At 56.8% G+C, this 11108-nt stretch overlaps 5 protein-coding genes and 2 non-coding genes across 7 annotated transcripts in view; 3 read left to right on the top strand and 4 right to left on the bottom strand.

Annotated features, from left to right (window-relative positions):
• Positions 1–68: 68 nt before the first annotated feature.
• Positions 69–3565, bottom strand: L226DRAFT_571955 (uncharacterized protein; the record flags this gene model as incomplete). The annotated part of the gene is made up of 4 exons (XM_067684624.1): positions 69–1301; positions 1357–1530; positions 1605–3158; positions 3212–3565. 4 exons carry the CDS (start codon positions 3563–3565, stop codon positions 69–71), a joined length of 3315 nt encoding a protein of 1104 aa, XP_067534239.1.
• A 537-nt stretch (positions 3566–4102) lies between these two features.
• L226DRAFT_561064 (uncharacterized protein) lies at positions 4103–7211 on the top strand. The gene is made up of 5 exons (XM_067683405.1): positions 4103–4225; positions 4335–4569; positions 4624–5908; positions 5963–6174; positions 6233–7211. Exons 2-5 carry the CDS (start codon positions 4399–4401, stop codon positions 7016–7018), a joined length of 2454 nt encoding a protein of 817 aa, XP_067534238.1. The 5' UTR covers positions 4103–4225; positions 4335–4398; the 3' UTR covers positions 7019–7211.
• A 123-nt stretch (positions 7212–7334) lies between these two features.
• L226DRAFT_t130 lies at positions 7335–7407 on the bottom strand. The gene has a single exon. It is a non-coding gene; the product is annotated as a tRNA-Phe (tRNA).
• A 580-nt stretch (positions 7408–7987) lies between these two features.
• L226DRAFT_535946 (uncharacterized protein) lies at positions 7988–9068 on the bottom strand. The gene has a single exon (XM_067681018.1). It carries the CDS (start codon positions 8942–8944, stop codon positions 8477–8479), a length of 468 nt encoding a protein of 155 aa, XP_067534237.1. The 5' UTR covers positions 8945–9068; the 3' UTR covers positions 7988–8476.
• A 10-nt stretch (positions 9069–9078) lies between these two features.
• L226DRAFT_94652 (uncharacterized protein) lies at positions 9079–10080 on the bottom strand. The gene is made up of 2 exons (XM_067687364.1): positions 10027–10080; positions 9079–9890 (listed from the first exon to the last, which is right to left on the bottom strand). Exon 2 carries the CDS (start codon positions 9715–9717, stop codon positions 9214–9216), a length of 504 nt encoding a protein of 167 aa, XP_067534236.1. The 5' UTR covers positions 9718–9890; positions 10027–10080; the 3' UTR covers positions 9079–9213.
• L226DRAFT_t141 lies at positions 9160–9232 on the top strand. The gene has a single exon. It is a non-coding gene; the product is annotated as a tRNA-Phe (tRNA).
• Positions 9842–11108, top strand: part of L226DRAFT_464976 (nuclease Le1) — a gene marked incomplete at both ends in the record, with an annotated part of 2141 nt that continues 874 nt past the window's right edge. Inside the window, 9 exons of the mRNA XM_067675894.1 lie at positions 9842–9930; positions 9995–10010; positions 10067–10147; positions 10224–10293; positions 10389–10454; positions 10594–10677; positions 10765–10769; positions 10843–10878; positions 10978–11050. Of these exons, the coding sequence (XP_067534235.1) occupies positions 9842–9930; positions 9995–10010; positions 10067–10147; positions 10224–10293; positions 10389–10454; positions 10594–10677; positions 10765–10769; positions 10843–10878; positions 10978–11050 (520 nt within the window). The remainder of the gene's footprint in view (positions 9931–9994; positions 10011–10066; positions 10148–10223; positions 10294–10388; positions 10455–10593; positions 10678–10764; positions 10770–10842; positions 10879–10977; positions 11051–11108) is intronic.

The following is an 11108-nucleotide window of genomic DNA, read 5'->3' as shown; positions in this document are numbered from 1 at the left end:
GTACAATACAACAACCATAGGTATACTACAAACACAACGGACCACATGCTATCGAGACACTAGAGCACTCATCGGCGTCGAGAGCGACCAGCGACACCCTTCCCCTTTCCGCTACCCTGTTCGTCACTATCCTCATGACCGGGACCAGCTCGCGACGAAGCACGAGTACGCCCGCGGGTCCCTCCGCTACCACTGGCCGTACGGGAGACCGTATTCGACCGTCCACTGCCTCGGCTTGAGGACGCACGTTGACCGCCCCGCGTCGGGAGTACACCGCTCATACTGCGAGTAACACGAGTCGTTGTGGCTGTAGTGTTCGGCACCGCACCGACGTTGGCAGCACTGCGGCTCCGTGTTCTGCGACCAGTCGACGGTCCTGCTACGGGCGGCTCGCCCTCAGACCCGGGAGCGGCCGTTTGCACGACAGGGTCCTTGCGACGCCTCTTCGTAGGCCTGACTGCGGGCGCATCAGCGACGGGTGTTGGGACATCGTTCTCCGAAACATGCTCGTGTGTTTCCTCAGCTGCGTTGACGACGACACAGGACTTGGATGTCTGAGTGGTCCCAGGGACTCGGCCGGTGACTTGCGTAGCTTGAAGGGCCTTCCGCGAAATAACGATGTCGTCCTGGCGGTCTGGAACCACGTCATCTTTACGCCATTCCATCTCGGTGAGGAAAGTAAAGAAAAGCCCAAGAACTCCGTGATGTTCTTCTATAGAGCGTGCGAGTTCGTCGTCCTCCTGCGACGGAGGCGAAAGTATGACGGGCTCCTGTTGAAGCCGAAACGCCTCTTTGGAAGACCAATTCTTCGGGGGAGCATTACGTTCCATGGCGTTTTCGGTGATTATGTTGAGCTTCGTCGCCTGCGGCTCGCGTCGAGGTGTATGAGGTCCATCCCGGGCCAGCTTCGATATCCTCTCCTGTTCTCGATACTCCAAGACGACATAGCGTGCGTGAAACATTCGAAGAAGCTCGGCGATCAACTGGTTGACGTGGTGCTCCTTCGTCACTGTCCCTTCCGGGTTGGAGAACACGACTGCACGCTCGGCTGACTGCAGGGTAGCGCTTTTGACAACAGAGAGTCGTTTTGAGGACGGACATGTTGGGGCTGAGCAGGTGTCATCCAAATCGTATCCGGCGAAATACGTGTTCATGAAGCCTGTGATCTTGTTCAAGTTGCTGTTGAGACGACGGACGGCGTTATACACATAAACGTGCAGGAAGGCCTCAAGTTCGTCTGGGATTGTGGTCGGAGATGCAGGGTGGGCGAGGAGATAAGCCGACATGAAGTACCAAGTGCCCTACGATACGTGAGCCATGCGTTGAATGCAAGAGACGACAGCACAATACACGTACCGTGCGTTGCGGCTGCATGGCTGTATGTTTGTCCTTATGTTTCGCAAGCTCCCAGTCAGCCAGGATACCACGCCAATAGATGGACCATTTTCCATTGGAGCACTTGACGACCGGATATATCAGAATGTTGCCGGCGCTGACGTCTCGGTGCATGTACCCGCATGACTCGTACGCCTCTTGGTGAGCTGATTCAAAAGTAATGAAGATGTTAAAATGCTAGTATCAAAAAATATGCGTAACAAACGTACCAGAAATGCACTCAAGATGATTCTTGTGAGCTGGAAGCTACTTGTGAACTCGGTCATCGACAGGCACACTTCTTTGACCACCGTTCGCGAGTGCACCATGTGACGCAAGCCATGTCCTTGTGTCCATTTATCCTCACGTTCCACCTCCTCTGCAGACCGCTTGACCCCTCCGGAGCGGTCAGACGAGGGAGGGTTCAGGACGTTCTTCGAGGGTCCAGCAAGAGGTTCGGGCATGGTCACAGCCTCGACGGGCTCTGAAAATGGATTGGACTCTGTCTCCACGGACTCACGACTGGTCGCTAGGAGTTTCCGGTAAGTTTCAGATGGGTCATCAGCCTCGGTATTTGACTGGAGCCACTCCATGAGTTCAGCCTCCTCTCCAGGAAGGGGGCTGAACATTGGAGAGCTGTTCGAGTCGTCGACGGACTTCCCGCCCGTGACCGGCGAGTAATGGGAAGCCTCGGTCTCCTGCTCCAGCCGGTCACCCGTAGTGTAGTGGACGTCTTCGTACTGGACCACTGTGGGGACGTTCAGGATCTCCTTGTCGTTCAGCGAGGAAAGCACTGCGCCTTCCTGCTCAAGGCCCTCATAGTAGGGTCGCCACGAGTCCTTGAGGAAGACGAAGCGCTGAGTCTCCCACTCAAGCGCAACGTACCCGCGCGTCCCGCGACCGACCAGACCAAACGCGATGAAGATGTGCTTGCCGACGAGGTAATGACGATCGCCGATCTTGATCATGTAGCGTGGGTATCCGGATACGAGTGTTCGCTTGAATAGCTCGCGAACGAAGGAGAGGAGAGGAATGACGGGAGGTGAAGCGCGATGGGATGCGGCATGGTTTTTGCAGTCGTGGGACGGATCAACGTGGAGGAGGGGGTGTCCATCCTTGCAGAGGGTGCCGAAGGACGCGGCGAAATCTGCGTCGGTGAAGACCATGTGCATGGCGGAGGAGTCGTCAAACATGCACTCGTGGTAGTCGAGGTCATCATTGCAGGGGAGCGCAAGCAGGTCCATGCGCTGGTACCCGCAAGAGCGAGGCACAAGCATCGTGACGTTGAGATCGAAGCCTTGCTGTTCTAGACTCATCTTTGAGAAGGCGTGTGTCACCTTGAGCAGCGCCTTCGTGCCCGAGATGGTACGAACGTAGTTGATGGCCTCGGTCACGATCACGCCGGACCGATCCCATCGCATCACGCGAAAAGTGTCGCCATTGATAAAGAGGAGGTATACGGCAACGCGGTGCTGATAGGAGAAGAGACGTCCGCCGTACGACATGAGTTGGCCACGAACAGCAACTCGAGTCTTCGCGGTCGCGTCAGGATCGTGGTCGGGTTTGTCGTCAAAGGGGTCGTTGGCGGTACCACCGCGCTTGAACTCTATCAGGATCCCGATGTAAGGCCAGTTGGGCTTGCCGGAGACGATCGTCTTCCGATGCTTGTTCGAGATGAAGGAAGCGTCAACCTTGTACTTGGAGTCGTCGTTCGTGTCAGGCTTCTCTTCCGACAGGTTGAGAAAGTGGTTGGGGCACAGGTGATGCCGCGAATCGACCGCGCTCTGTGGCGTCGGGGGTTCAGATAATGAGGTGGTTGTGAATGGGACGAACGTACCCAGGCTGCTGACACGTCCTTCTCCAACGGCTTCTTCTTCTGTTTACCAGAGGGGCCGAACCTGCCTAGCTTGGCTTGGAATGAACGCCATACCAGTGGGGCGTACTTGTGATCGACGACCTGGTCGAAGTCTGCGGCGAGGTCGTAGAGGCAGGCGGAGTAGAACTGGGACAAGTTCATAAGAATGGTGGTTCCAGGACAGTCCTTCATGGCGTTGTCTCGGTCCTCGTTGGCCTTGAGTTGGATATCAGTGTTGGGGTTACGATTCGTATCGGCGGTTTTGAATTTATCGACAGCTATAGGGGTGCCAGCGAAAACAAGGGCTGTTGCTGTCGTAAGACGATGGCACCCCATGGTGGTTGGGGGAAGGGGACCACATACCTCTAGACGCGCCGGCTTGCGGAATTTGTACTTTCGGACGGTGGTTGGGACGGTCCCAGTATGGGAGGAGCTGGGTGATACACGTGAGTCATGGGCTCGGCTGGCTTTGCCGGATCAAAATCGCCCACCAAATGCGCTCAACAATCGGTGTGCTTTCTTTTGTTCTCCTGTGGCCGCTATGGTATGTCGTCCTGGAGCTTTGGTCAGACTTTCCCTTTGTTCCTCCAGATGGTGACACAGCGCTATGGAACACACTCAGATAGGCATCCCTGCGTGCATGACAAGCACCGTTGCACTCACGTTTTCAAAACGGGCAGTTCCACGAGGTGAGAGGCAGAGAGGTCGTGATAGTTGAGCTCAACGTTCGACGCGATGCGGGCGTCGAACAACGAAACACGAGGCGAGAGTCACATCAGTCACCGTCACAGGTGGAAGCGCCCGACGAACTTAGTGGCAGTGACGGTCGCCTTTTCTCTGCAACTTCAGGCGACCTTAGACTCAGAGAAAGGTATCCCTCTTGTCCGTTCGCAATCTGGGACCTCTTTTTGGGTGGCCCATAGTCGTGTCTTGGTCTTCGCGCACCTTCCACAAAAAACCACAAGTCCTTCAATCAAACCCGCTCTCCCTGTACTCGTAAGTTCGTTCTAAGTTCTCGCGTTCACGTTGGTTCTACCACGGCTGAACTTGACACCTCTTACTGCTCTCACACTGGCGACATTCCGTTCTTCATTTTTATTACTAGGACGCTCTCCGCAACCAATCACCTCCAGTGTCGACAGTTAAGACCTCCGAAAGCGCTCCAAGACATGGCGACCAACTTCATCGGCAACACTAAATTTGAGTTCGCCGACAGCTACTTTCCCCGACCACCCCCCTCTAAATCAGACGCCTGTTCCAAACCATCCCTCTCTGCTAACCCGTTCGAGGAGTTGAAGGAAGCCAACACGATGAGCAAGAAGAAGTTGCGAGATGCTTTTGTAAGTCCGTCATTAACTCACTCTCTCCTTTGTCGCCAACATCGCAACCACTAGATTGACATCGTCAACCGCCACGGGCTCGCGCCAGGACTAAAGATTGGCTCCTGCAAGACGAGGCCTGGCAATGCCGATATTGATCCGGACCGTCGAAAGGCCGACGCTGCGTTTTGGCGCGAGGATATCGCGCCCTCCGATGACCAACCTCACTGGATTGACCAGGTTATGCCCGTCGTTTTCAAGGGTTGGAAAGCATCGAAGAGTGACCCTTTTTCCCAGGATCCATACTATGACGATGCAACAGTTCCCGGGGGAGTCACAGCGGCGAGGGAAACCGAATGCGAACTGCGCTCGAAGGTCTTCGGTCAGATCATGTCCTATGCCCAGCTTGTCTTCACCGTTCAGCACCGCAAGGCCGTCTTCATGCCCATCGTCATCGGGCGCATCTGTCGCTTCCTCCGCTGGGACCACTCCGGCGCCGTCGTCACCGAGGCCATCGACTACTACGAGGACTGGCAGTTCTTATGCGACGTACTGTGGCGCATCTCACAGTGCTCCGACGAACAGCTTGGCATCGACCCCACCGCCACACGCCTGTCCGATAGCGACGAGGAGTTCAAGGCGATGGACCTCGCTGCCGTTCCTAACCCAGACGACATCGACAAGACCGAGGGCCCGCTAGATACTCCTCTCAAGGCTCCCTACACCTTCAAATACGTTCGCGATATGTTTCGCGACAGCCTGGCCGAGCAGTGGCCGAGGTACAAGCTTGAAGTTCCGGACGGCGAGACGATGAAGTACTTCCTCGTTTGCAAGCCCGTGTTCTGCGCGGAGCACCTGCTCGGGCGAGGCACTCGTGGTTACGTCGCTCTGGATTGCCAAACCGGTCACTTCGTGTGGCTCAAGGACGCCTGGCGAGCATACTACCTTCTTCTCGAGAAGGAGGGTGACGTACTGGCGAAGCTGAACAAGGCGAAGGTTCCCAACGTGCCTACCGTTGTCTGTCATGGGGACATCCAGGACCAGACAACGTTGACGTCACTTGTGTGGGAGCTCAAGAATCCTCGGCCCCGTCGGACGGCCTCGGGCCCGTCTCAACAAGCTGACCTCCCTCAACCTTCCTCTTCATCGAGCTCGAAGCGGAAGCGGGACGACGCGCACGACTCTGGCGTGGACATTCCGTCCTTGAAGGGTCTCGGTAGAGCTGATCCTCCATCCTGTGACGACTGTCCCCTGCGGATCCACAAGCACTATCGGCTCGTCGTTGAAGAAGTCGCGATGCCGCTGCGCGATTTTAAGACGGGAAAACAGCTGGTGTACATCATCCTGCAATGTATCTTCGGTAAGTCTTGTTTGATCCGTGCCATTGGCTTCGTTCTGACATCGTCTTGCACAGCGCATCACAAGGCTGCCACTGACGCGGAGAACCCCATTCTCCATCGTGATGTGAGCGGTGGCAACATCTTGATCTATCCGAAGGTCTTTCACGACGAGGCAAGCAATGTGTGGTCCGTACAGTGGTCGGGCCTTCTGGCCGACTGGGAGATGTCCAAGCCAATCACCGACAAGCCCGTCGGGAAGGTTCAGGGACGGCAGCCGGAGCGTACGGTATGCGGACACCTCCTTTAAAAGCTCACCACCCTTCTCATCGGATCACCTCACCCAGGGTACATGGCAATACATGTCCGTCGCCCTCCTCTCTAGAGGAAAGTCCATCGAAACTTGCGATGAGCTAGAGTCCTTCCTCTATGTCCTGATCTACCACGCCGTTCGTTATCTCAAGTCCAACGTTAGCGATGTCACGGTGGCCGACTACCTCGATGCATTCTTCGACCAGTACTCCCGGGCCGATGATGGCAGGCTGACATGCGGCGCAACAAAGCGGACGGCCATCGAAACTGGCAGGCTGATGATTGACCGGGACGCGACATTGGAGTTGAAGTTCAATGGACCCATGAACAACCTCGTCAGGAAGCTCCTGTCCTGGTTCAAGTCCCATCGCACTGTTACGTTGTACAAGCTGCATCTCGAACGGAAGAAGGAGCAACAACGGCAGGCCCAGACCCAGGCCCAGATGCCCCCACCTCCCCGCTCACCCCCCGACGGCACCCTCAAGAGGCGCCTGAATTTTTCCGACGACATGGATTCACCGGGATGGCAGGAACCTGCCAGTGATTCTATGTTCGACGATACGGAGGACGACTTCGAACCGTCCAAGAAGGATTGGCGAGATTGGAAGAACGTGACCGCTCACTTCCCCATCGTCCGGCTGCTGGAGGGTTATCTGGACCCGGGGTTGTTTGCATGGCCGACGGACGACAAGATGGGCGACCGCATCCCTCAGGCTGCCAAGTGGGTGGCACCGCCGCGTAGTCACGGTGTCGTGACGAAGATTATCAGCTCGACTCGGAGCAACAAGCGGGCGCGCCTTCAAGATGTGCCGTGCGTATGACTAGTATGGTTGAACAATAGCTCTCCTCCGAGTCCGTTCACAACTTGAACCCCCGAGCATACTGACCACTGAGAAGCGCACGGCGGAGCCAAAGTCGGTCCGGTTTTCGACGGAGAGCGAGAATGACAAGATTATATCATACTAGTCCTAAGTAAGACTTTCCATGCATTTGTCTGGATGTCGGGTATAGCGGGCCCTTTATGTATTCAAATATGGCCTCCTTCAAGAACATGCTAGAGCCGTGTCAGTGGCAACATGAACGCAAGTTTTGCAGTGATGCACCAGGACAAAAACAACAACTAGTTGGAACCCGTCATGCCAGGAGCGTGGATTGAACACGCGACCTCCAGAACTTCAGTCTGTTGCTCTCCCAGCTGAGCTATCCCGGCGATACGTTTCGCACCTGTTAAACCCTCTCGTACTACGAACTATTGCAGCAACGTGTCATTCGTGAGAGCACGGAATTGGACCTGACTTTGAACTTGCAACTCTTTTCAACGACGCCTGATTCAACGAGAACTTGATCAACCTCTGGGTCCTAGAATTCGCCCCTGACAGCACAAGTGTTCCTGTCTGACTATGCGCCGCCATTTACTCGGAACAAACACAGCTGCGCTCGATAAACGACACCCGGCGAGCCCCCGATGCCCCGAGGTTGCGTGCGGCGATGGTGAGCTGGTACTCCCGCACGCGAAACGTGTGTGCTGGTGAGCACACATCCTCTCCTACTTACCATGACCCCCGAGAGCACGGTTGGCATCCTTCTTGAAGGTGGGGTTCTGTTCGTGCGTGCGCAGCCCTCTGGAGTCTGGACCGGGCCCTTCTGTCTGCGGGTTGTCCTGGTGAGTGTCCTGCATCAATCTGTCGCTCCGTTCTGCTCGAGTTTGGCAATCCATTACGGTCTGCCGCTTGGATAGGCTGTTGCGTGCGCGTCCAGCCTCGCCGGGAACAAGACCCCCCCCCCCTCATACGGGTAGCCCGGAAGACCCAGAGCTCCACGGGAGTGATCGGATATTGAATGGTGGTTGGTTTGTGAGTACGTTCGGTCTCTGTTGTTGGACGTTGAAGCACAGAACACTATGCATCGAGAAGTGTGACCGCAGCGTGCACCGTGATCCGTTGCTTCACTCGCCCTGGTCCCTCTCTAAAGATCAAAGTCAGATGTTCATCAAGGATTACCGCTATGCTATAAAATACATGTGTATGCGTTCCGTGTCCAAGACAGTCATCAAACAGCCCCAACTTCGCTCGGGGGCTCGTCGAGTCCTACGGCCGCCTCGAATGCCCTCGCAACAGCCTCTGCGCCGCCGCTGGCAACATTGGCAGCACTCGCACCATCTTGTTCCGGTGCAGCACTTGGAATCACGAGGTACTTCACGGCCGTCCTGGGGAGAGGAGGGCCCATGACGTCAGTGGAACTGACAGACAGGGCAGAGCACGTTGGGATGGACCTGGGGCTTACCCGGACGGCTCGTGCGCTGCGACGGACGAGAGGCTCGCAGGCGGAACGTGCTCGCGCACCGCGTCGGCGATGGCAGCAGCGAGGTCGGACGAGGGCATGCCCAGCGCGGCTGCGAGGTCGTTGATCCTGTCCTCCACGGTCAGCTCGCCCTTCGCCTTTCCGCTCGATCCGGAGGTCGCGCTTGGGCTGGGGGTGGAATGGCCCATGAGGGCCTCCGCGCCCGGGGGACGTTTCCCGAGGGCGAGGTTCCACCATCCGCCGACTTCGGTCTTCCACTGGAGGAGGCGCCAGGAGTAGAACGCGCCGAGGAGGACAGCGAAGAGGACGAGGTAGTAGTTGAAGCGGTGGAGGGGCGTGTTCGAGAATGGTGGGGAGACGGGGCGGATCCCCTTGCGGTCGCGGGGAGGAGGAAGATCAGAGGACGACTTCACGGCAGACGTGCTGGAGCGGATGTTTTCTGACATGGTGAGTTCAATGACAACGGTTATGTAGGTAAGAGCGAGTTGCACGGAGCTTGATGGAGTTGGTGGATGTGTGAAGGACCAATATTCAAAGGCATCCGCGTTATGTACTTGGCCCGCATCGGCGCCTACACTGTCACTGAGGAGTCGGTGGATATGTCCATGATGTCATTGCCAGATACATGGTCGACAGCATCAAAATTGATACACTCCCACAAGCCGAGATAGCTCAGCTGGGAGAGCAACAGACTGAAGTTCTGGAGGTCGCGTGTTCAATCCACGCTCTTGGCACTGTCCTCCTTTTGTTTATTTGGTTCCATTCTGAATCTTTGCGTAGTATGTAACCTGCGACGCAGTCCACGCACGGCTTGTGTCCTATCGACTATCCTCTCACTAGGCTCATCAACTAAACGTTTTGCCAGATGACCAGAAGAACTTCGTCCCTTCCCAGGATGTGGGCCCGTCATGATTCCTACAGTAGTTTCTACGATAGCGACATGTACGCCCCCCTGCACATGTCCGGGACCACTGCTGTCAGCACAACGTTGGTCGTTCGGATCTTTGCCAGTACTAGTGGTCACGGCGTCCGCAAGCAACGACGAACGAGCCTTATCGAACGTGCGGACCTGCGCGCGACGAGATCGCCCATGTGCTTCTCGGCGGTTTGATGGGGGTGCAACGCAGAAGCAGATCGCTGCGTGGTCGCTGTTCCACTCTGACATTCTCCCTTGCGGGCCTTGTCTGATAGCACAGAGTGCGCCATATGGAGCTGCCATTGCCCGGGTTGTGGAAGATCCTGTCGACGGCCACGGAGCTATGGCTATAAAGGCCGGCTAGGCTAGAGTTGCGGTGCTTGTCGGCCCCGCACCCCTCTCGACTAGGCGATACCCGCTGTACAAGATGTTCTCCGTCATATCGAGCTTGTCTTTGCTTGCGATAGCTGCACGGCCTGCGGCGGCATGGGGCAATCTGGGACATGAAGCAGTCGGGTGAGTCCGTCCTCGAGCCTTCAACATCTCAACGACCCCCACTGACATGAATTTCACTGCACAGTTACGTTGCCCAAGAGGTAGCCTTGCACATACCATGCACGAGTGTGCGAAGCGAGCTGAGAGTTGGCTACAGTTCCTCGCCCCCAGTGCACTGGCGTTCGTCCAGTCGTCCCTCGGCTCAACCTACAACGAGTCCCTCGGCGTAGCGGCGACTGTAGGTATCCGCTCTTCATTCAAGCATCTCATCATTGGTTTCCGAACGAGTGCTAATCATATCCTCACCGTGACAGTGGGCGGATAGCGTCAAGTACACGAAGGGATACACATGGTCGGCTCCGCTCCACTTTGTCGACGCGGAAGGTTCGTGCACGTTGATGTCCAAGGACAGCTTGTCGCTAACCTTGACGATCTACTTACCTCGCCCTCGCCATGCTTCGTCGACTCGCACCCCTCAGACTCCCCGCTCTCCGGCTCGTGCTCCGTCTCAGAGTCGCGCGACTGCGGCGACGGCGACTGTATCTGTGCGTCTTCGCATTCTCTCTCCGACCGAGTGGGCCCGTCCGATGCCGGAGCGCGACTCGGATGTGCTAGTGCGCTCCGAACGCAGCTGCGGGCCTGAGAGCCTGAGAGCTCACATGCCCATGCACTTCTGCTACACAGTGACCGCGATCGCGAACTACACCACGCGCGTCGCCCAGACGTCGCTCAGCAAGACGCAGCGCCAGGAGGCGCTCAAGTGGCTTGGTGCGTCCCGGTCCGGTCCTGCTAGTGCGGCATACGGCATACTACGCACTAGCATGTGAGCGCAGAGGCTAACCAGAGTATGGACAGATCACGTACGTACCGCGCTTTCGACATGCGTAGTGGACAATGGGCTTACACTAGTACTGGCCTGGTCACTGCTCCAAGTACCTGGGCGACATCGGACAGCCGCTCCACGTCGAGGTAGAGCTTGTTTCGTTTGATGCACGCAGCATCCTAGATGCTGTGGGACGCTGACTGCATCTACTCCCCCTCCCCCCTACGCCCACCCGTGACATGCAGGCCTATGAAGTCGGCGGAAACGACATCGACGCGACGTGCAACGGCAAGAGCACCAACCTCCACTCCGCATGGGGTACGTCCCTCTCTCCCGTCCCTCTCTCTCTCGCCCCTCGTCTCCCTCGTCCCCCTCA

This window comes from Lentinus tigrinus (assembly GCF_003813185.1).
Source record: "Lentinus tigrinus ALCF2SS1-7 unplaced genomic scaffold L226scaffold_16, whole genome shotgun sequence".
Lineage (NCBI taxonomy): Eukaryota > Fungi > Basidiomycota > Agaricomycetes > Polyporales > Polyporaceae > Lentinus > Lentinus tigrinus.
This window is presented reverse-complemented; position numbering and strand designations above follow the sequence as displayed.